At 37.3% G+C, this 24,818-nt stretch overlaps 3 protein-coding genes across 9 annotated transcripts in view; 1 reads left to right on the top strand and 2 right to left on the bottom strand.

Annotated features, from left to right (window-relative positions):
- The window catches only part of LOC149538672 (putative pentatricopeptide repeat-containing protein At3g13770, mitochondrial), an 87,009-nt gene that overhangs the window by 52,978 nt on the left and 9,213 nt on the right, over positions 1–24,818 (bottom strand). Inside the window, exon 4 of one of the 7 annotated variants that reach the window (XM_089800004.1) lies at positions 11,152–11,377. The exons of the other annotated variants lie outside the window; for them this stretch is intronic. The gene's annotated coding sequence lies outside the window, so the exon portion shown is untranslated. Of the gene's footprint in view, positions 1–11,151; positions 11,378–24,818 lie in introns of those variants that run through there. 7 annotated transcript variants of the gene reach the window in all.
- Positions 10,036–11,064, bottom strand: LOC149538674 (uncharacterized). Its single transcript, XM_089802914.1, has 2 exons — positions 10,841–11,064; positions 10,036–10,734 (listed from the first exon to the last, which is right to left on the bottom strand). Exon 2 carries the CDS (start codon positions 10,574–10,576, stop codon positions 10,148–10,150), a length of 429 nt encoding a protein of 142 aa, XP_089659040.1. The 5' UTR covers positions 10,577–10,734; positions 10,841–11,064; the 3' UTR covers positions 10,036–10,147.
- LOC149538673 (uncharacterized) lies at positions 19,811–22,877 on the top strand. Its single transcript, XM_089802486.1, has 6 exons — positions 19,811–20,021; positions 20,126–20,513; positions 20,715–21,013; positions 21,646–21,868; positions 21,994–22,132; positions 22,566–22,877. The coding sequence occupies exons 1-6, from the start codon at positions 19,811–19,813 to the stop codon at positions 22,875–22,877; spliced, it is 1,572 nt and encodes a 523-aa protein (XP_089658612.1).

Raw genomic sequence — 24,818 nt, 5'->3', positions numbered from 1 at the left:
TACTTATTGAATTTTGTGAAAAATTTGCATTTTTAACTAAATTTAAGTCATTTTCAAAATTCTCGATTATTTTCCAAGAAGTTGTCGATTTCTCTCTGAAATTTGCCGAGAAAAAATTACTTGGCCTCATCGATAAGTGGTAGAGAACGAGAGTTTGAACTATGATTTATATAATCTTCATTGCAAAATAGGATTACCAGCCACAATGTGTGAGACAGAATCTCTCCTACCTTAAAGGGAAGGCTCCCCTTTCTCATTGTTCCTTGGATCAACTTAAAGGTACTATTAAAGGGTTGTGACCGATATTCTTTCCTCTTGTTTCAGGAAAGAATCCACTTACTCGTGGAGCAGTTAATGGGCAAGATGGACCTCTTTACTACATTTCTATCTTAAAATTGTGAAACTCGCACCAACTTACAAGTTGATAGAAAGTGTACCAGCTTAGGTCTTTGTCTATTTTTCTACACTATAAAAAGTTAGAACAAATATGAAGCTCACTGAATCCTATGCAATTCTGCGAAGGTAAATCTTTACTATCGGAGTGCACAAATTTTCAGAAGTAGATGATTTCTAAACTCTTATCCTATAAGCTATTTCAGTTCACAGACATGAAAATAACATAATTCTAATAACTTGCATGAATAGGAGACGACAATACAAACTATAGTCACAACTTCTAGTTTGTATCACGACAATTTCTTCCAATCACAACTTCAAAACAAATCGCTTCTCATACTCGCTTTGCTCTAAATACACACAAGATTAACATGAATTAAAGATAGCAAACACAAATTGCAATCACAGCTTTCAATTTGATCTATGACAATTGCTTCTAGACACAACTTTGAAATAAATTGCTCTTATATTCACTTTTCTTTCAAATTGTACAACAAATCACATTTTTGTTTGCACAAAAATGGTAGAGCTCTCTTGCATATATAAAAGATGATTATTTACAATGAAGGGTACTCCTTTATTTAGACAAAGGAGTGAGAGAAAAATGGAGAAAAAGGTGGGAGGAACTCAACCACCTTGACTGTGGGAGGAACTCAACTACCTTGACTAAGTCAAACTTAGAAAGAAGATTTATTAGATTACATGATTGAAGATACATGTTGTTGGGTTACATGCAAATGGATTACATGCAACGTATCTTCTGAAACTACAAAGCTGAAAAAACTTAAACGAACTTGAAGAAACTTGAAGAAAAAGTTGAAAAATGTCCTTGTATTTTGTAACGCAATTGAAGAGCATTAGAGGATCTGGAAATCCCATCTTCTGTGCAATTGCATTCACCTTGAGCGCAGTGGTATAACACTTCTTGATGATCTAGTAGTTCTCTGCAATAAACTCCCATAGGTGTTTCGCTCAAAACTTGTAGGTTCAGAACATATTCATCACCTGTACTCTAAATCATCTAATTCAAATTCAGCATTGACCTATCGTTGAATTCTAAAGTCATGTCTTCCTTTGTCACCAAATTATTGTCCACAGTGAGCACCTTGCATCCCATCTGTAATCACCTAAAAATGGTCATCTAGACTATTAGCCCCCTTTTCAACATTTTGGCTAAATTAATTTAATCACTTACCTAAGCCTAATTGCTAATAATCAATTTATTTGATTATAACCTATAGTTTGACTATGCTATCCTAAGTTCATTATTTGATTAAAAGAACATGTCCCCTTTTAATTAAATAAAAGACCCCATTCCTCTAACCCACTTAAAGTGCACACATAAAGTCTTTTTTCCATTTTGCAATTAAAAGAAAAGGCTTTGTGACTTTTGTCTTATATGACAAGTCAATTTATATTCTATTGGTTGATTTGTGTGTGCACATGGATCACTCCTCTTTTCAAATTCCACCGTTGATCATCCACCATCTTCATCTTGATCTCTACCATCCATACATCTTTAAAAGGGAGAGAGCTTTCCTCCTCAATCCATCTTTTGAACATTGTTATGCTGCAGGTTTTCTAACAGGTTTTATTTGGAGCTTTGTGGAGAACTTCTCTTCCTTGTCTACATTCTCTCATCCATGGCATTTTAGCTTAGATTCATGTTGCATGTTAGTTTAGCTTCTATTTTGCAATAATCTCTCACATAGCTTAATATTTAGATTGTAACACTCTCATTCATATTCTAGCATAGCTGCATTTGACATTCTCATTCTAGCTTAATCTTCATTTGCATTGCATCCTTGAGGAACTCCTTGGGACATTTGCATTCTTGCATCTTGTCTTTGGAACCTCCCATTGCATGGTTTACTAGCAAGAAGAGTATCTCTAAGGCTCATCTGAGAGCCTTTTTATTCTTGAAATATACTCTCTTGCACTCCATGGATAGGGAGCTCTAAGCCGGCATCCAAGCATTCCAAACTCATGGAATCGTTTGGATAGAAGGGTTTAGAGTGGGACACTTTCGAGTGCACATTTTTGGCGCCCACCGTGGGGCTTGAATCAAATTTTCAGCTCCATTTGCTTTCATTTCTTATCTCTGGTTTTTTACAGCAGCATATTGGGTCTAATCAAATGCTTTTGTAGAATTTTCACTTTGGTTTTAAGGCCAAGCCATAAGTAAATTGGTTTGAAGGCCAAAAACTTAGTTGGTTTAAAGATTTGATCATATCTTTTAAACCGCTTAGAATTTGGTTCTGAAATTTTGTTTTCAGGTTGGGTATATGCTCAAAATGTCTCAGTCCAATTTTCAGAGCATTTTGACGTGATTTTCGGAAGTTATGATATTTTCTTTATTTTTCATAAAAAGCCATTTTTGATCGCAAATCAGCGCATTTTTTGGAAAAACTTACATTTTCAGAAAGATTTTTGAATTCTAATGGGGGTTCTTTCTTTGTGTTTTGAATTTTGAGATCGTATTAAGGATAAAAAATTCGATTTGATAAATTTGGCCTGTTTTGACAAAATCAATCTCTAGGGAGCAAATGAAGAGATTTTTTAAAATTTCTTGCATTTTTGGAAAGCTCTCTGATTTTTAACAGGGGTCTCTTTTTTTCATTTTCATTTTTGGATACGAAATCATAGCAAAAAAGTCCAATCTTGTTGACTAGGTCAAAACTCAAAGAGTAAAAATGAAAGCATTTGTGATTAACTTGCACTTTCTTTGCATGTACTTGGTTGGAGGATAAATTAGATTTTTGAAGCAACTCACCACTTTTTATTGCAGATTTTTATGTTATTTCACACTAACTTTTGTTGCTAACAAGTTGTGATTTCAGGTTGCCATCCTTGTGAAAAAAATTGAAACATTGCATAAAAAGAACGCATGTCAAAGCTTCAAATGCACAAGGGCTACTAACGATTGTTTGCAGGGCTGCCCAAAGCATAAAAACCCAAATTTCTTGCTTTTTTGTTTTCATGTGTGGCATTGAATAATTGTTCATTTTTTATAGGCACATAAAACTTGTGATTGGAGTCTTTTGGTAATAGGAGAGTATGCTCTTCACCCTTGTGGTGAATCAGAAATCTTGACTTGCCATTTGGTTTCAAAAGCAAGGGGTAACTGAATCTTCTTGGCATGTTTGGGAGAAAATGATTGGAATAGGAGAGTATGCTCTTCACCCTTGTGGTGAACCAGAAATCTTGACTTCAAAAATTTGATCCACTTTGTGTAGTTAGAATCCTTTAGAGGGCCTGCTCTCGGACAACCTGAGAGGAACGACCCAAGTGGGAACAAGCCGATTACCTGGCTCTTCCAACCCACTATAAACTCAAGGCTACCAAGGACACAAAACTTTGGTATACGTAGTGTTTATCTTCGTCTAGTGTGATCGCTTATGGGATTTTGACCATAGGGAGATCACTAGGCAAGAATGCTTAAGGTACTCTTGTGATCGCGAGATCGGTTACTCATCGCAAGGTGAGGTGTCCCGTAATTGGGAGCAAGAGGAACACTATGAACGGAAGCCCTATCTAAACATCCTAAGTTAGTAACTACCTTTTTTAGCCGCTCAACTTCTTGGTGCAAGGATCGATCCTAGTGGACTACCCGGATCACCCCAAGATTTACACTCACCATATATGTCCCCTTGGTTGTGCTTATGGCACTTCCATGACAAAGCCAATATCTCTTGTGGGAAACCACTTGGTGTGAGGCAAAGGAGCATCAAGTGTGGGCCAAGTTGTTGAGTAATGAACCATGACTTCTAGGTAGATATTGCTTGATGTGTTCTCGAATGTGGTATACCTGTGAAAATCTTTTGAACATTGTTATGCTGCAGGTTTTCTAACAGGTTTTATTTGGAGCTTTGTGGAGAACTTCTCTTCCTTGTCTACATTCTCTCATCCATGGCATTTTAGCTTAGATTCATGTTGCATGTTAGTTTAGCTTCTATTTTGCAATAATCTCTCACATAGCTTAATATTTAGATTGTAACACTCTCATTCATATTCTAGCATAGCTGCATTTGACATTCTCATTCTAGCTTAATCTTCATTTGCATTGCATCCTTGAGGAACTCCTTGGGACATTTGCATTCTTGCATCTTGTCTTTGGAACCTCCCATTGCATGGTTTACTAGCAAGAAGAGTATCTCTAAGGCTCATCTGAGAGCCTTTTTATTCTTGAAATATACTCTCTTGCACTCCATGGATAGGGAGCTCTAAGTCGGCATCCAAGCATTCCAAACTCATGGAATCGTTTGGATAGAAGGGTTTAGAGTGGGACACTTTCGAACCCAAGAGTGTAGTCAAGAAATCAAGGCAACCATTTTAGCAAAAGGATAACTAGCAAGCAAACATAGACCATGAAGATAGGAAGACCATGAGCACTAAGACCAAAGATTCACTTTAAGCATGTTCAAGAACTAGAGACATAGCAAATCAAAGTCAAATGATGAGACTCCCTTAGCAAGAAACACAAGAAAAATGTTAAGACTTGATGCTTTGACTTGGTTGACAAAGTTTGACAATAGTTGATAGAATAGCAAGTTTGATGTTTAAAAGAAATTTCTTTCCAAGCAAGATAGTGACACATGGAGTAGTCTTCAAACAATCAAGCAAGGGACAAAGCAACCTTGCATGATACAAGCATATGTGACGTCTCAAAAGAATTCCCTAGAATTATCGTCATGTGTATGTTCAGAACATATTCATCACCTGTACTCTAAATCATCTAATTCAAATTCAGCATTGACCTATCGTTGAATTCTAAAGTCATGTCTTCCTTTGTCACCAAATTATTGTCCACAGTGAGCACCTTGCATCCCATCTACTTTAGATCATTCACGATGTCAGTTTCCATAGTATTGCATATTCTAAGGGCTTCTTGTATGAAATTATCCCAATAGATATTTACCCAATTTCTTTCTAAAAATAATAATCAAAACATAAACATAGGAAGTTGCATTATAAACCAATAATATAAAACTGTAGATTCTCAGAAAATACCTCGAAATACACTATTGCATTATACATCAGCAATACAATAACCAGCATTCAAAAAGTTCAATCTTAAACAAAGTTTTACAGTCAAATTGGAATACTAAGAAAGAACCTGTAAGCACACGCGAGACACCCAATGTAACGTCTCCACGCACAATGGGTTTGTGTCTATTGTTTACCGGCATGAGGGTTTACATCCTCCCCTTGGATGAAAGTTGAAGCTTTCCGAATAATTCTCGTAAGAGAGAAACTAAAATCTGAATCATAAACCAAGCATGCCCGAATAAATGAATCTCTCATTTTTAATCCCCAAAGCTATGACTCTTCGACTCCCTTCCTGACTTTTCGTCTCATCCCTCCTAGTCACCTTTAGCCCACCTTATAACATTAAATTGACCTTTGTTAATTTTAATTCAAACTCTCATAATCAATTTTAATATTATATGAATATGTCTTTAAACCTTCTAATGTCCCAAAAGGGGGACATTACAAATCTTCCCTCCTCAAGATTGCATGTCCTCAAGCAATCAGTATCAGGATGTCCTCAAGCAATCAATATCAGGATCCCATATGTATCTACAGGTAGCTTTGTAGCCCAATCTGAAAACAAATCCTACCACACTGCAAAGCATGGTGTCAAATTGCAACTCATCCATCAAAAAGATCCCTAGATCCCATGTTAATCTATGAAGTATCACTACATCTGTAGGCTGTACGATTCTGATCATAATTGCATCCAGTCTCAAGGTGTGTAGAACTACAACAAAATCCTCAAAATGCCATAGATACATATGGTCAACACCTAGATCCCAGACCCTATTGTCGTGACTAGTTGATATGATGAGGTAGAAGTGTATCAAGAAGCTATGTATAACCCAGTAGATGGTGACGACCCGACCTAAATGGTTGATGTAAGAAACGAGCTGCTCAAAAGTTGAAAGAACACCATGGGCACATCAAATACCATGTTGTCATCAATCTAGACGACCCTAAGTACATAGGTGCTATGAGTAAGAATGAAGATGAAAAACCATTCCCTATAATTGAAACATAACTCTCATCAATACTCCACCAAGATCTATTCAGTGGTTGATGTATGAAATCCATCCAACTCTTATATGGGTTGAAATCGGGAACCATATTTGTGTTGATCAAAGGACAAACAACCGTAGTCAATTCAATACACCAATCCTATGACCAAGATTCACCGATGGGAACTATATCTAGATCTAATATTCTTAAGTCAAGATCATCCTCTTCATGACAATCAAAAAGAGTTCCCTCGTTTATCTCAAAAAGGGGATTATCGGAAGCCCAATCAGCATCCACTTCAAACATGGGCTTGTCTACAAGTTGAATGTGATCCGAAATTTTGGTACTTGGTCTTTTGGGACAACTATCCAAGTCATAACTCTGTTGAATGCTATCAAGTTCATCAATTACTTCTTGGAAATACTCTACCTCTCTTTACCCTCATGCTCTCGAAAATGATTTGTGATCCTAACCTGATTTTCTACTTCTTGAAAAGAAATCTGAGTATCATCCAATGCCTCATTAACATACTTAAGCTCCCTATTGAGCTCCATAATCTCATTTCTTCCTTTATTCAACTAATCAACATATATTTCAGCAACCTTAAGAATATAATCCCTATTGGAAAGCAAACATAAATAATCTGATTTCATAAATTCAAAGGTTGTTTTGACTACCTACAAATCAGCAAAAAGCAAATCTCCTTTCACTCCCTTTTGAGCCTTCCTATGGAGATCCTTCACCATCTTATGAGTGCTGTCATAACATACCAAAGATGTCGCAACCATGTCTTCACTAACCTTCAGCTGATTTTTTAAGACATGCATCTCATTATTGTCATGTTGATACAACCCATCGTCTTGTAGTGTTATCTTGGATTGTTCATTGAAGTTAATATCATGCATATAAGAAACATATGGTTCATCATATAAAGACTCCAAAATGTTGTTACTTCGAGTACAACCAGCCTCATCAACATGTTTGTCAAAGCTAACCTCCAAAACACCAACGTAGAAACTTGTTTGTTCCTTATCCACAGCTAAAATCATCTTATCTACATTTTTCCCTATGCTGGTCTGAATTTCTTTAGCCTCCTCTTTGTATTTACAAATCCCACAAACATGATCGGGTGTACTAGTGTCCTCACATGTCAAGCAAATTTGTTCCTACCTCACAGGAATTCCTTTAACTTGTAAACCCTTCAAGTTCTTCACTATTAGCTGCAAAAATTTCTTCATCACCACATCATTGTAGGTTGTTGTAGGAGATGTTATTCGCATGATCTCATTGAGACAAGAAGCAGCCACAAGATTAATCTATCTCTGGATGCTCCATAAACCTAGGCTGGACCAAGGTCACCATTGAAGGTTGTAAAGCTCAATTTAAAAGCCTACCATCTGTCAACTCTATTCTGGTCAAATATATTTCTCTCTTCTAATTTGGAAAGAACATGATTTGAAGATTTCATTTGTTTTAATTGCCACCCAAGGACATATAGCCGACCCAATTGCTTTTCTTTCTGCAAGTTTCTTAGTTGTTCACCATTAAAGGTGTCATTATATTATAAAAGAAACACTTGATTTTTCAGACTTTTCATGACCACTCCAATCACCTGTGCTTTCGTTTGATTAAAGAATATATTTCCTTTTGTAGTGATTGTTGAAACAAGATTTCACTTGTGTAAATCAACCAAACTATATGTTGCTTATCACGTAAAACCTGCGATTACCTTCAATTTAGAAAACAAATCTCCCAGCATTGTTGTAGTTGTTCAATCTGTTGGTATGCTCAGTTTGAAAATTAATGACCCCTTCCCAATACCACCTATTTCATATAGTACTCGTGCCAAGCTATTAGTTGATGCCAATTTGAAATTGCAAATCTGATGTTGCTAACGTTCTCCCAACCCCACTCTTATTAGTAGCTCTGAATAGAGCAGATTGGATAGTGATACACAGTTCAGAAATAGCTTAATCAGTTTGCTTCAAATGGAAATCCATTGCAAGACTCATGTTGCAGGCTTCAATCTAGAAAACAAATTCTACAAGTCTCTTGTCACCATAGATTCATGGCAACTTAGAATGCAATATCACCGAATAGGAAAGACACCAGTATGAATTTGTCCTTTGCTATTTGTCCTTGCTAACTTAAAGAATATTAGACTGTAAATTGAGCCCATGAATTAGAGTGTATAAATATGTGTGACAAGTGTGGATATCAATCTGAAACAACACTGTCGACCAATAAGTTGTCATGGTGGCTTAGCATACCCCCTTTCATACACCTGTTCTCAAGTAAGAATTCAGCAAACAAAACTTTGTGAAAACTCCCAAATTTGCAGTCTTCAAACTTTCACTCCAAATAATCAAATGAAACAGAACCTAAATGATATACAAATGAACCGATACGGTCAACAAGCTTTGGCTCTCACCACTTACCAATCTCCATTAAGAAAACCCACGGCTGGAAGAGATGTTTCACTGCAGATTCCTAACCAAAAACTCTAACGCTATGCTCCATACATTATTCATTCTCAAACAACAACCGGAATATGGCTCGCTTGACAACCACCCACACATTGAGTTTATTTTTTTACAATAACCCAGTTCATTGTATGCAACTGCATGGGACTTTGGCTTGAATGCCCATACCTTCAAAAGTATCAATTGGCCCCCACAAAAACAGTCGACTATTTATTCCAGCAGCTTCCTTTGTAACAGTTGAAAGTGGTGGCAAGGGTCATCAAGAGTCTTCCCAGAATGGCTCACGACAAGTGTTAAAGGCAAAACCATGAGTCCTTATGCCAACTAGAGAGTTTTTCGCACCCCCAATACTAATTGGACTTCAACAAATACTTTTCCATTCACCACCAAAATTTTGATTCTCCCACAAAATTTTAAATCATTACCCAACATCTTCTCGCATGAGATGATTAACGCACTCCAAATTTGGCAATATTTTAGAAGGACAATTTTGTTTGTAACTCATCAATAACCAATGATGTGTGCTCTTTACACATGCTCTAGGGGTGTATTGACACTAAAATTCCCAATGTTTTGTTGATATCACCAGAGTTTGTCAACACTTGTTAATCTTCCCACAAGACATATAAGATGACTATCAAATTGCTACTATTGTTACAAATCCCTAATTTAACTTAATCCTGGTGATGATTGGTGTAACTTGCAAGACGGACTTTTATGGCAATAGGCTTATTCACGGCACATTGGAATATAAAATGGAATGCCTTCAATTCCCATCAATTATCTTTTAGGATATGGGCTACACTAATCTTCTTTAATGACTTCCAAAACTTTTGTTTTGCCAAAATATTCTACCCATTGATGTAAAAATCGGCTGAGGAGATTAATCGCCTAGGCCTGAAAAAGTTTAATCGGGAAAAATCGAGAACTAAAAAACTACTAAATTTTAATAAAAAAATACGATTTTTTTACAGAATTCAATGTTTTTTTGCATCTAATGACTTAATTACTAACAATACATTAGAAACAATCATGTTTAGATATATATCAATGCAAAAAGAGTTATTAATCGGTAAATTACTAACAAGTAAGTAGTGACAAGTTGTAAATTACTAACAACTAACAAGTTCACAACACATGAGAAGTACTCTCATAAATAAAGTGTCAAATGTAAAGAGTTCAAATAAGCACATCAACATGACTACAAATAAGTACAAATGTCAAATACAGGACTACATCTTCCTCTTCCCAGTCACTTTACTAGTGAGTGTGGGAGAGGGTAAAGCTCTAGAACTAGAACCCCGCAGGGTTTGTGCCCGTGTCTGTGTCTGTGCCAATGCAGGAGATGGTGTAGCTATAGAACTAGATGTCGGTAGCTCCACATTCGCTGCGCGCAAGATGTCAAGGTCCTCTGCAGTAAGCTCAATGTCATCGCCCTCCTCGATGTCATATCCAGTTCCACCCCCTTCCTCCTCCGCAGCCTCCTCCACGGCCTCCCTCTCCAAAATGGAGATGTCCTGTGTAAATAAGGGAGCCTGCTCCTGTGCCGTCCAATCATAATAAGGATCTATCTCATCCAAATCAATTGGCCCAGGAGGATCTTGTTGTGCCTTTTTCATGCACAATTTAAGATTATATTGCACATAGACCATGTCATTCATCCTCTTTTGGGACAACCTGTTTCTCTTTTTTGTGTGGATGGCCTCAAACAAACTCCAGTTGCGCTCACAATGTGATGCGCTACAAGGCTGTGATAGGATTCTGAGAGCAAATTTTGCAAGATTTGGAGTGCTTGCACCCCAAGTGGTCCACCAAGCCACTACATCACAAAAATTGAACAAGTTAGAAAATACTAATAGACAACAAAAAGTGAAACATAAATGTTAATTTAGCATTTGAGATTCAGAAGTTTGCAAATGTATTACCTGGGGTTTGTGTAAGCCTTGCTCTCTTGCAAAGAGAAGTGGAGAACACCTTGCCCCCTGCTGAAGTGAAGATCTCCTACTCAGCGATGATTTTATCTCTTGTTTCCTCGCTGGTTACCATCTTTTCGACGCACTCACTTAGGCCTCTGATGACCTCTCCATCAGGATCTGCATATGTACCATCAGCCCTAAAACCAAAAACCAAAAACAAATAAGTCTTGCAATTTTAGTACACGCCCAACACCCTACAAAAGAAAAATGAACTCAAGTCTTTGTTAACTTAAATTTGAGTAAGAATGAGCTTACGGTATATTTAAAACGTGGGTCGAGGAAATATCCTGTTGCATGAATGGGTTGGTGGAGCTGATTATTCCACCTTCTATCAATGATCTGCCAAATGAGTTCATATTTGATGCTTTCCCCATTGTAGTAATTTTTGACAGATTCTTAGGCCTTGTCCATGGCCTCATATAGTTCGGCCATTGGCGTTTGGTCTCCATCAACCAAACGCAGAACTCTGACTAAAGGCTCAGACACCTGCAATATAAATTTGAAATTAGTTGACAAGTTACAAAATTATTATTTACTTGAGTTACAAACTTAGTATGTTATAAAGTTGTAAAGTGTAAACTAAAACTTAAATTTTTGTAGTTACCTTTACTATTTCATCAACCTTATTTTCAAAATATTTATCAAACACAATCTGCACAACATTCTCTCCTTCGCTCTTCTTTGAAAATGTGGAAGCAAGCCATTTTTTGGAAACAAACATTTGCTTCAAAGAAGCCAAATTATCGAGAATGCTTTGCAATGTCAAAAAAATCGTTGCAAACCTTGTGACGGCAGGCCTAACAATTTCTTTGCCATCAGTGTGCTCTCTCATCAGGCTAAGGACCCATGGGTGATTGTATATGTATTTTGTCACCCGCCTTGCATCCTCCACAATTGGAGTGACCCACTCAAGTTTGCCCATGTCCTCCAAAAGAAGGTCAAGGACATGTGCTGCACACGGGGTCCAAGAGAGAGTGGGGTGCCTCTGTTGTAGGATTTTTCTTGGCAATTGTAAAAGTAAATACTAATTAGTTTCCAACTTTTCAAAAATATCAAATTATTAAAAAAATTTGTTGTGAAATTCACAATGCACATGCAACATAAAATTACGTTTTACCTGCTGATACATATGCAGCAGCATTGTCTGTGATGATTTGCACCACATTTTCAATGCCAATCTCTAAGACCATGTTCTCCAACATCAATGCCAATGTCTTGACATTTTTTACCTTGTTGGAGGCATCGATTGATTTCAGGAACACCACATTATCATTACAGCAGGCCAAAAAATTAATTATGGTCCTGCTCTTCCCATCCGTCCATCCGTCAGAAAGAATGGTGCAACCAAATTTTGTCCATTCTTGTTTCTGTTCCTCAACAAATGCTTTGGCCCTCTCAACAGCATTACCAATAAGCCCACAAAAACAAAATTTAGTTATGTCTTACATTCTTAGTAATTTAAAATTGATTTAGACTTTAGTAATCAACATTCTAATTTCTAGATAAATTAATTAAAATTTAGAACTAAGTAAAAAGTTTAAAATTAAAAGGAAATCGAGTGTAATAAAATTATTCGCTTACCTGCCACCCAACACAAAATGAGAAGGGGACTTGTACCCCTTTCCTGCAACTGTCAACCTTGTGGCCAAAGCCTCCCAATAGGGACTGTCAACAACACTAATAGGAAGGTTGTTGAAAACCCAGAAATCTGCTAGTCCATTGTCCAACTGGTCATGGACCTCCTTATTCCATCTAGTGGCCTCTAATGAAGGTTGTGCACCAGGTGTGTGCCTCGGCACAAAATAGCTCCCTGTCCCAAAAGCACTTGCTGATCCTGATGGTGCGGAAGTGCTAGGAGGTGTAGGAGTGGGAGTGGGAGCGGAACTTGTGAAAGAAAAACCACCCTGTTTGCGGACACGCGGCCCACGATAAGAGTTGGCCATGCTCTCAATGGCTGCCTCCTCCTCCTGAACATCAACGAAACTACCCTAGGTCTCTGCTATGCTGCCCTAACATGCAATTTATTCCGCTCTCTTTGCAATTTTTTTTTCTCTCCAACTGCGAGCAAGGCATTTGCAAACCTTTTTATTTCTTCTGTTGTACTCTCACAAGGATTCGTATCATGTTTTGAGATCCCTGCGATGTGATATTTGAACCGGTAAATGCCCCCGGATATTTACTTTTTCACATCGAATGCAAATCACTGTGGTTGGTTCATCGGGTGCTTCATAGGCATATTTCCATGCCTGATCTCTCGCATTCTTTGGCCTGGTGCCAATGTAGCCTTAGGGGCATGGAGTCAATGGCCATTTGTCTGCCATTTAAAACTGCTATGGGCTGCCTACACATACAAATTTTTTTAAAAAACTATAAATAAATTATAACAAGATCAAAGTTAACAGTTAAACAAAGAATTTAAGCAACATTCCAATAACAGCACCAATAAATTGAAATCCTAATAACATTCAAACAAACTAGCTGCTAGGGTTTCAAATTTTTCAAAAAGGTGCAAATTTCTAGCATAAATTCGATCTAGATTGGAAAAAAATGCAAATGAATGCATTTAATCTTGCTTACATTCATCAAATGCATTCATAACTAATTAGGAATGTATTTTTATCCATTTACATGCAAGAAAAAAAAAAAACAATCTCTTGCAAAAATAAAAAACAAAGATTCAAATCACTTATCTAGTAACGAAGAAATCGAATCAAAAGGCCTCCAAATGCACTCGATTCCGCTTATTTCTTGCCAAGAACTCCTCCTCTATCCTCTCCTCTCCAAAACGCCCTTAGCAATGTAAAAACAGAATGAAAAAATGTGTTCTTTCATCACTTTATGTGACTGCCGGGCGCGGGCGATTTTTTTACAACAAATCGTGATTTTTTAGGTGATTTTTTAGGCAATTAATCTGTGATTTTTTGGAAAAAATCTGCAAAAAAAATCACGATTTTTGGGGCGACTAAATCGCCGGCCCCAAAAAATCGCAATTTTATCTCATATCGCCAATTAATTGGCGATACTCACATCTATGATTCTACCCATAATTTTAATCCATCACCATTGGACTGTGAATATTTCCATCACAACAACTGCGAATATCTCCATAAAACAGAATTTAATCACCAATAATAATTATCGGACCCACATAATACCAAATTACATAGTCTTCATACGCTCGACTCCTGATAAATATTTTAATTCCTCCAATGTGGAATTCCTTCTTGTTTACGATTTGACTTCCAACTGCCAGGTGAAGACCAACAGATCATCGATGCCTCCAGAGTTAAGTGGATGATCCGAAGGCTCCCCGTAAATAAATTATTGTCGTTACAAACATGTCAATTCTTCTTAAGGTTCGAGTATGTGTAATCATTCTTGCTTGAAAATAGTTTGCCAAGTAAAACGTCTTTCTCTCTCGTATTTTGAGAGGCCCAAGAAACCACTCTATGTGATGCTATGAGAATCCAGTGAAGTTGATTCTGATGGTGGGATGCTAAATGTTTTCACCTTGTCCAACAACACAAATCACTTGCAAATGACGATATTAGCAAACCATATACAAACTTCCTTCATTCAATTTCGTCTATAACCTGTATTTCGAGCCCCGCCGACAAAATAAGCTGGATGAGGAACTCCTTCACATCAATATTTCCCTCCAGAAGAATTATTTCAAGAATTGCTTTCTTCTCCACTTGAACCTGCAAACTACCTTAAAATTCGATATCCAAACTTCCACCAATGGAAATGGGTGACTAACCTTGGACTATAGTCTAGTTACAATATCTTTCCATCTCTCAGTATTTTCAAGTCGTCAATGGTTTAAATAGTCTCTGCAGGTATCTAACACAGCACAAATATCAGAAAGAATGCATACGCTGCTTTCCAAAAGGCGTCAATTCTGACAGTACCTCTCCTACAAGAATAATAGTTTCTTCAAACCAACCTCCTCTAATCAAGGTTCCAACTATGCCTGCTCACTGTTCTGCCATAGGGAAGTATCCTACATTATACTTGTTGCTATAGACCATCTACACTCAATGAGAGATCCTAAAGTAAACTCCTCCCAAATAAGTTTGGGATTTTGTCTGAAGTGCAAGCTCAAAGATTTCCACCTCTAGACTTGTCATAGAGCTACTTCTCACACGAATATTTTCCATAGAAGGGCCTCAGATTATATATTGACTTTCATTTAGGATACTAAGCCACTATAAATTAAGCTCCCATAATTTTGTAGAAGATAATAACCACACACGCTAGCAGAAAAACTAGCTCTGATATCACTGAAATATCCCCAATAGATATTTACTTGATTTCTTTCTCAAAATAATAATCAGAACATAAACCAATAATATAAAACCATAGATTTTCAGAAAATACCTCGAAATACACTATTGCATTATACATCAACAATACAATAACCAGCATTCAAAAGTCCAATCTTAAACACAGTTTTATAGTCAAATTGGAATACTAAGAAAGAACCTGTAAGCACATGCAAGACACCTGATGTGACGTCTCCACGGACAATGAGTTTGCGTCCACTGTCCACCGGCATGAGGGTTTACGTCCTCCCACTGGATGAAAGTTGAAGCTTTCCAAATAACTCTCATAAGAGAAACTAAAATCTGAATTATAAACCAAGCATGCCCAAATGAATGAGTCTCTCTCCTTTTTAATCCCCAAAGCTTTGACTCTTCAACTCCCTTCCTGACTTTTCGTCTTATCCCTCCTTATCACCTTTAGCCCACCTTATAATATTAAATTGACCTTTGTCAATTTTAATTCACACTCTCATAGTCAATTTTAATATTATATGAATATGTCTTTAAATCTTCTAATCTCCCAAAAGGGGGACATTACATTGTACCTCTTACCAGCCCTTCAATTACTCGTATCTTATGACCCATGAGCCCTTGGTATTCATAGAACATTTTTGTAGATGGGATGATATCATATGTGACCAAGATATACAAGTCACTTTTTGGCATTTTGTCCCATATGCTCAAATCTTCATCCAAGGTTTTTAGTTCTTGGTTGAAGTAAGAATGCATATAATTAAGCCTTTCTTCAATACCCTGAAACGTTCAAGAACTTTATGTGTGTCTTTTATGGACTAAACTCCTTCTATGATAATTTATTCAAACCAAGCCTTTGTTGCTTCAGCTCTTCGATTCAACTGTTTTTTAATGTGGTGTGGTGACAACAGATTGTGAAGATTGTTGGCGAATAATCTCATTAAGACAAGTAATCTCCAACTTGAGTTGGTTCTTCTCCTAGAGTTCAATGTTTCGTTTGGACTAGGTAGAAACTGCATCTTATGCATCCTGTTGGCAATCCCACCTGCAACTATCTTCCAAGTTCAATTCTGTAAACTTGTAATCCAAGCGATGAAGCTCTTCGGGTGGCTTGTCCACTAAGGTTCTGCAATTTCAGCATACTTGGCTTTCTTAGAATCAACTAGGATTCGTGGGACAACCTTTGCCTTACAAACTGGAAGTTTCTATTTGTTTTTCTTTGGAAAATGTTCATCTAGTGGTTCCTCAATCTTCCTCCTCTTCACAGTAAAATTGCCTAACCATGCTGGCAAGCTGAAATCTTCTTTAGTTGAGACTGGGATGATGGCTATGATAGTCATTGATCCTGATTGTACCTTGTTGTCATAGTGCATGCCTTTGTTTGCACAGTAGGAACCATAGGCATTCTTTGTGATGATTCCAACATAATCATTTCAAAGCCTATAGCTGAGGCATCAAGTTGGGAAATTTGTCCCTTTGTGAGAACCGGAAAAGTAGAGAAAGCTTCAAACACATTCTCAAAACTTTCACATTGTTCCGGTGTGAGAACATAAGGAGCCACAAAAGAGATGGGCAATGTTGAAGTGTACACTTTGGAAATAGGAATGGTGGGTGTGAACACTATAGAGAAAGAATCCATAGCAATATCTAACGTAGCCAAGAATGGTTCAACTTAATTCCATGGTTCTTGGTCGTTTGGTTGTTATGGGGGAGAAAGGATCACTACTTCCTCATTTGATTCCTACACTTTGAGAGAAGCTGGAGAATTTGATGTTGGGATGATGGTCTTTCCTCCAGTGAGCTTCAGTATGAAACTCTTTTTCGGCTTTGACTTGGATGAATTTGTTAGAAAGTAAAGTCCATGAAGATAACTGTAGGGGGGTGGGGTGAATCAGTTATACAATCAAAACAACTTTTCTTATCCTTATTAAATCTAAAAACATGTGACCAGCAAGTGCAATAACCATTAGAAGATGACCATACACAATAACACCAAATTTGTTAGAAAGAAAACCCTAATGGAAATGGTACCAACAAAATGATGTACTAATATATAAATTCCTTGTAAGACAATGGACTCTATTAGGAGCCAATGAAATACATTTAGAACATATCCGTCCCTGTTAGGAGACTTTGAATCTCTGTGAGGAGATTCTAACCCTATTAAGAGTTATGCCAAACTTGTTAGGAGTTGTGGAAGGTAGAAGAACCCACTATCCAAAAAACTTTAGGGGCAAGACCACCAAACTAACTGTCCAACTGGCCTCTATATTATTCCTTTTAGAACAATAGCAAATGATCGATTGTCCACTAGCAGTCTTTATCAAATATAATCATTGCGCTCATTCATTGTGCCTCTACTACACCAAATACTTCTTAGATCTCAATCTATAAACTCGCATCACAATAATCTCTTTGATCGCTTACTCGCATATAATTCGCACTTACAATTCGCTTTCTTACTTCAATGCAACACTTACATATTCAACAATCACAAGGAAAATAACTTTCCTTTATACCAAGTCCTCAAATTAATTCATTGAGTCGGCCTTGAGGCTTTCCCAATTTACAATTATAAGATAAAACAATACACGCTACATTACATCTTTTCATAATTATATAACATTGTCAGCTCAGAGTCTTTACAAATTCGTAACACGTGTGACCTCAGACTCCGCATGCTCACTAACATCATCATCAGGATGTCTTCTACCTCTAGCTTCGCTCTACCAGATTCTATCCTAGTTAGGATATATAATTAGATTACCAGAAACCACTTCTCAAGAACTTTGTTTGTATTCTGTCGTTTGTAAATCTTGAATAATTGTTACCAGTCTCCAACTTTATGCATGCGCTCTTCGCCATAGCATCGGGACACTTTGTAAAACATGTCCTCAACTTCACTTTATCTCATCTTAAATCCTCAATTTATGGTCTCAATCTTTGTATGTTGCCCTCTCAATCTTCAGTATATTGACATCAATGACAAACACTACCATGAATGCAACATATGAACAAACAAAAAATCTCCCAAATGCTAGGATACTCCCCCATAGGAATATCATTGGCATTCATGCTAACAGAATTGTCTTTCTTCTTACCTTCAACTTGAGATTTCTTGCCTATAGGACTGAAATGGTTGCAATCTACATCGGCCTTTAGCTTTATCCTTTTTAGACACTTACTTTTCAGCCATGAATTGGTGTTTATCAAGATGGCTTAAAATTAGTTAAATATTCTTAGTCTAAGATTGTGTCATTATCCTCAACCCCTTTAGGAATAGGGACTAAGTTTTGATCGACAATTTGTTGTAATGTGAGCCAACAATAGTCCATTCGGGTCATATCTATCTCACTCCAAAGATCTATCCAAACATCCTCCATGCAGTGAACATGGGTGAATGCCCTCTTCATTTTGTGCCCCTATAATCAAAATCTTCCCTGGATTTGAACTTTTTCAATGTGATTAGTTGAAGCTCAAATTCCATAGCCTTGGCTTTGTGCACTGTGGTCAATGAATACTTGCCTATATGAAGAGGATTTGTGGATGAGATACCAAATCCTGGCCTGTGTTGACTGGTTTGATATGCCTAGACCGCCATGAGTTGTCTTGCCAATTCCATGAAGATAATCCTATCAGTAGGATACCATGGTAAAGTGTTGGGTTCTCCTTCGAAGCAGCCAACTCTCATGTAGGTGAAAGTTGGAAATTATAGTAACATGCATCCATTATTACTCACTTTTCCCCATGCTTCCTTAGACACCCTCTTCATCTTTGTCAAAGCGACACTTGAAATGCCCATAGAAGGCATCATGTGCCCTTTCTATAGTGGTACTTATTCTATGTAAGAGTGAGCTCCAGATAGGAACTAGGGCCTGTCTCCTTTGGTAGAGAGTCCTAAGAATGTCCCCATAGTTGCAGCCATAGATGTGAGTATCGCCGATTAATCGGCGATGCGAGATAAAATCGCAACTTTTTGGGGCCGGCGATTTAGTTGCCCCAAAAATCGCAATTTTTTTTTGCAGATTTTTTCCAAAAAATCGCAAATTAATCGCCTAAAAATCGCGATTTGTTGCAAAAAATCGCCCGCACCTGGCAGTCACATAAAGTGACGAAAAAACACATTTTTTTCATTCTATTTTTACATTGCTTAGGGCGTTTTGGAGAGGAGAGGATAGAGGAGGAGTTCTTGACAAGAAACAGGTGGAATCGAGTGCATTTGGAGGCCTTTTGATTTGATTTCTTCGTTACTAGGTAAGTGATTTGAATCTTTGTTTTTTATTTTTGCAAGAGATTGTATTTTTTTTCTTACATGTAAATGGATAAAAATACATTCCTAATTAGTTAGGAATGCATTTGATGAATGTAAGAAAGATTAAATGCATTGATTTGCATTTTTTTCCATTCTAGATCGAATTTATGCTAGAAATTTGCACTTTTTTGAAAAATTTGAAACCCTAGCAGCTAGTTTGTTTGAATGTTATTTGGATTTCAATTTATTGGCGTTGTTATTGGAATGTTGCTTGAATTCTTTGTTTAACTGTTAACTTTGATCTTGTTATAATTTATTTATAGTTTTTTTTAAAAATTTGTATGTGTAGGCAGCCCGCAGCAGTTTTAAATGGCAGACAAATGGCCATTGACTCCATGCCCCTCAGGCTACATTGGCACCAGGCCAAAGAATGCGAGAGATCAGGCATGGAAATATGCCTATGAAGCACCCGATGAACCAACCAAAGTGATTTGCATTCGATGTGAAAAAGTAATATCTAGGGGCATTTACCGGTTCAAATATCACATCGCAGGGATCTCAAAACATGATACGAATCCTTGTGAGAGTACAACAGAAGAAATAAAAAGGTTTTCAAATGCCTTGCTCGCAGCTGGAGAGAAAAATAATTGCAAAGAGAGCGGAATAAATTGCATGTTAGGGCAGCCATAGCAGAGACCCAGGGCAGTTTCATTGATGTTCAGAAGGAGGAGGCAGCCATTGAGAGCATGGCCGGCTCTTATCGTGGGCCGCGTGTCCGCAAACAAGGTGGTTTTTCTTTCATGAGTTATGTTCCCACTCCCACTCCTACACCTCCTAGCACTTCCACACCATCAGGATCAGCAGGTGCTTCTGGGATAGGGAGCTATTTTGTGCCGAGGCACACACCTAGTGCACAACCTTCATTAGAGGCCACTAGATGGAATAAGGAGGTCCATGACCAGTTGGACAATGCACTAGCAGATTTTTGGGTTTTCAACAACCTTCCTATTAGTGTTGTTGACCGTCCCTATTGGGAGGCTTTGGCCACAAGGTTGACAGTTGCAAGAAAGGGGTACAAGTCCCCTCCTCGTTTTGTGTTGGGTGGCAGATAAGCGAATAATTTTATTACACTCGGTTTCCTTTTAATTTTTAACTTTTTACTTAGTTCTAAATTTTAATTAATTTATCTAGAAATTATAATGTTGATTACTAAAGTCTAAATCAATTTTAAATTACTAAGAATCTAAGACATAACTAAATTTTGTTTTTGTAGGCTTATTGGAAATGTTGTTCAGAGGGCCAAAGCATTTGTTGAAGAACAGAAACAAGAATGGACAAAATTTGGTTGCACCATTCTTTCTGATGGGTGGACGAGTGGGAAGAGCAGGACCATAATTAATTTTTTGGCCTGTTGTAATGATAATGTGGTGTTCCTAAAATCAATCGATGCCTCCAACAAGGTAAAAAATGCTCAAACATTGGCATTGATGTTGGAGAACATGGTCTTAGAGATTGGCATTGAAAATGTGGTGCAAATCATCACAGACAATGCTGCTACATATGTATATGCCGGTAAACCGTAATTTTATGTTGCATGTGCATTGTGAATTTCACAAGAAGAATTTTTAATAGTTTGATATTTTTGAAAAGTTGGAAACTAATTAGTATTTGCTTTTACAATTGGCAGGAAAACTCCTACAGTAGAGGCACCCCACTCTCTCTTGGACCCCGTGTGCAGCACATGTCCTTGACCTTCTTTTGGAGGACATGGGCAAACTTGAGTGGGTCACTCCATTTGTGGAGGATGCAAGGCGGGTGACAAAATGCATATACAATCACCCATGGGTCCTTAGCCTAATGAGAGAGCACACTGATGGAAAAGAAATTGTCAGGCCTGCCGTTACAAGGTTTGCAACGATTTTTTTGACATTGCAAAGCATTCTCGATAATTTGGCTTCTTTGAAGCAAATGTTTGTTTCCAAAAAATGGCTTGCTTCCACATTTTCAAAGAAGAGTGAAGGAGAGAATGTTGTGCAGATTGTGTTTGATAAATATTTTGAAGATAAGGCTGATGAAATAGTAAAGGTAACTACAAAACTTTAAGTTTTAGTTTACACTTCACAACTTTATAACATACTAAGTTTGTAACTCAAGTAAATAATAATTTTGTAACTTGTCAACTAATTTTAAATTTATATTGAAAGTATCTGAGCCTTTAGTCAGAGTTCTGCGTTTGGTTGATGGAGACCAAACGCCAATGGGTGAACTATATGAGGCCATGGACAAGGCCAAAGAATCTGTCAAAAATTACTACAAGGGGGAAAGCATCAAATATGAACCCATTTGGCAGATCATTGATAGAAAGTGGAATAATCAGCTCCACCAACCCATTCATGCAGCAGGATATTTCCTCAACCCACGTTTTAGGTATACTGTAAGCTCATTCTTACTCAAATTTAAATTAACGAAGACTTGAGTTCATTTTGCTTTCGTAGGGTGTTGGGTGTGTACTAAAATTGCATGACTTATTTGTTTTTGGTTTTTGGTTTTAGGGCTGATGGTACATATGCAGATCCTGATGGAGAGGTCATCAGAGGCCTAAGTGAGTGCGTCAAAAAGATGGTAACCAGCGAGGAAACAAGAGATAAAATCATCGCTGAGCAGGAGATCTTCACTTTAGCAAGGGGCAAGGTGTTCTCCACTTCTCTCTGCAAGAGAGCAAGGCTTACACAAACCCCAGGTAATACATTTGCAAACTTCTGAATCTCAAATGCTAAATTAACATTTATGTTTCACTTTTTGTTGTCTATTAGTATTTTCTAACTTGTTCAATTTTTGTGATGCAATGGTTTGGTGGACCACTTGGGGTGCAAGCACTCCAAATCTTGCAAAATTTGCTCTCAAAATCCTATCACAACCTTGCAGCGCATCACATTGTGAGCACAACTGGAGTTTGTTTGAGGCCATCCACACAAAAAAGAGAAACAGGTTGTCCCAAAAGAGGATGAATGACATGGTCTATGTGCAATATAATCTTAAATTGCGCATGAAAAAAGCACAACAAGATCCTCCTGGGCCAATTGATTTGGATGCGATAGATCCTTATTATGATTGAACGGCACAGGAGCAGGCTCCCTTATTTACACAAGAGGACATCTCCAATTTGGAGAAGGAGGCTGCAGAGGAGGAAGGGGGTGGAACTGGATATGACATCGAGGAGGGCGATGATGAGGATGATGACATTGAGCTTACTACAAAGGACCTTGACATCTTGCGCGCAGCGAATGTGGAGCTACCAACATCTAGTTCTATAGCTACACCATCTCCTACATTGGCACAGACACAGACACGGGCACAAACCCTGCGGGGTTCTAGTTCTAGAGCTTTACCCTCTCCCGCACTCGCTAGTAAAGCGACTGGGAAGAGGAAGATGTAGTCCTGTATTTGACATTTGTACTTATTTGTAGTCATGTTGATGTGCTTATTTGAACTCTTTACATTTGACGCTTTAACACATGAGAATACTTCTCATGTGTTGTGAACTTGTTAGTTGTTAGTAATTTACAACTTGTCACTACTTACTTGTTAGTAATTTACCGATTAATAACTCTTTTTGCATTGATATATATCTAAACATGATTGTTTCTAATGTATTGTTAGTAATTAAGTCATTAGATGCAAGAAAACATTGGATTGTGTAAAAATATCGCATTCTTTTATTAAAATTTAGTGGTTTTTTAGTTCCCGATTTTTTCCCGATTTTTCCCGATTAAACTTTTTCAGGCCTAGGCAATTAATCTCCTCAGGCGATTTTTACATCAACGGTTGCAGCAATGTAAACCAGATAAGAACTCGTGTGGAATGAGAGAGAGCTCATCACACTAACCAATTGTTCACATCTTTTTGTACTTGTGATATCTCCCCAATAAATGTGTTCTCTCCTTTCAAGAATCTAGTAGATGAACTTACATCCATGGTTCAAAGTGATTGAATTCTTTGAAGCCACAAACTCTACTTAGAAGAGTGATCAAGTTGTCAACTTCTTGGGAGAAATCAGTCATGTACATTACTTTAGGCCATCTAGAGAAATTTTCTCTCTTGTTGATCAACCACTTATCGTTAGAATGTTTGATGTAATCAGGCTTGTTCTCATTCCATAGCTGCAAAGATTTTAAAGTGGTTAGATCCACGCACTCTAGATTTTCTGAAACTTTGAAAATCTTTTCTATCACATCTAGATGTAGGTTGAGAACAACTGTCTCACTTGCATCTTTCACTGTCCTAGATTTGGCATCAAAATGGTTTGCACATTTCCCTATGAACTCAGGCTCAAGAGCTGCCATGGGAAAGGCAGAGGCCAAGTGAGTGTTACTTCTCTTGATCAGCAATATGTCTTGCTAAGAAGACATCTCAATCCTCTGTAAGGAATCTGCCATATCAACATGACCAACTTCCGTGTTAATGATCTCATCAAAGGAGGATGAAACCTGAGATGGGGCACTATGTGGTTGTTCCTTGTCACATTGGTATTTCATTCTTACTTTTCCTTTTTGAAGGTGCATATTTCTCGAACATATCTTGAGCTGAAAAATGAAAGTTCTAAAGAGTGAAAACCTCATCTGATGTGATTGGCTCCATGAAAGCTTTGGAATTTGATTCACAAAGATAGGTCTATGAGGGATAAGCATTCAATGTATGATTTAGATACTTATCAAACACTTTGGAAGGTTGGAAATGGTTGGAGCAGCTTGTATTTTAGGCAAAAATGGCAAAAATCAGGTTTTACAAGGTGGATGGAATGTAGGTAAAACAGCGCTTTGCTTTGAATGGATAAGAAAGCAAAGTTGGGAGAATGTATATGTATGTGGATGAGAGTTTTATGTTAAAAACATGAGCTTTTTTCCCAAAATCAGGTTATTGAGATGCATTTACATGTGGTAAAAACTCACTATTTTTATCTTATGTAAATATGCATCAGGTTTTAGAAGCCTGATTACACATTCGGAAAATGCAGAGTTTGGACAATTTTGGAGATGGATTGGATGTGGAAAACTTGCATTCTTTGGAGAAAAATTCCAATGTTCTTTCACAAAAAAAACTAAAAACAAACACACAAAGTATATACAAAAACAAGAAACAAAAAGTTTGACTCAGTTTTCAGCACTTCACTCTTGAATGCAAATTTGTTTTAGGGATGTAAAAACCTTCTGTATTTACAAAGAATGAGAATTTTGAACTTATTTAATAACTTCGAACAAAAAGTTAGGGCTGAAACTAGACAATTGTAAAGAATTGAGCAAAAAAATGCATCAAATAAGCAAAATGATCAAGAAATACAAACAAAACCCAAATCTTAAACTTACTTGGAGAGCAAAGA

This window comes from Cupressus sempervirens, chromosome 9 (genome assembly GCF_028749045.1).
Source record: "Cupressus sempervirens isolate cs-2001-9-10 chromosome 9, ASM2874904v1, whole genome shotgun sequence".
Taxonomy (NCBI): domain Eukaryota; kingdom Viridiplantae; phylum Streptophyta; class Pinopsida; order Cupressales; family Cupressaceae; genus Cupressus; species Cupressus sempervirens.
This window is presented reverse-complemented; position numbering and strand designations above follow the sequence as displayed.

What these genes read in the sequence shown, in the direction of transcription:
- LOC149538674 (XM_089802914.1), bottom strand. Translation starts at nt 10,576, where the DNA reads ATGAATGACATGGTCTATGTGCAATATAATCTTAAATTGTGCATGAAA.
- LOC149538673 (XM_089802486.1), top strand. Translation starts at nt 19,811, where the DNA reads ATGGCAGACAAATGGCCATTGACTCCATGCCCCTCAGGCTACATTGGC. An exon ending in AAAACATGATACGAATCCTT is followed by an intron (nt 20,022 to 20,125) that starts GTGAGAGTACAA and finishes ATGTTAGGGCAG; the next exon opens with CCATAGCAGAGACCCAGGGC. An exon ending in TTGACAGTTGCAAGAAAGGG is followed by an intron (nt 20,514 to 20,714) that starts GTACAAGTCCCC and finishes TTGTTTTTGTAG; the next exon opens with GCTTATTGGAAATGTTGTTC.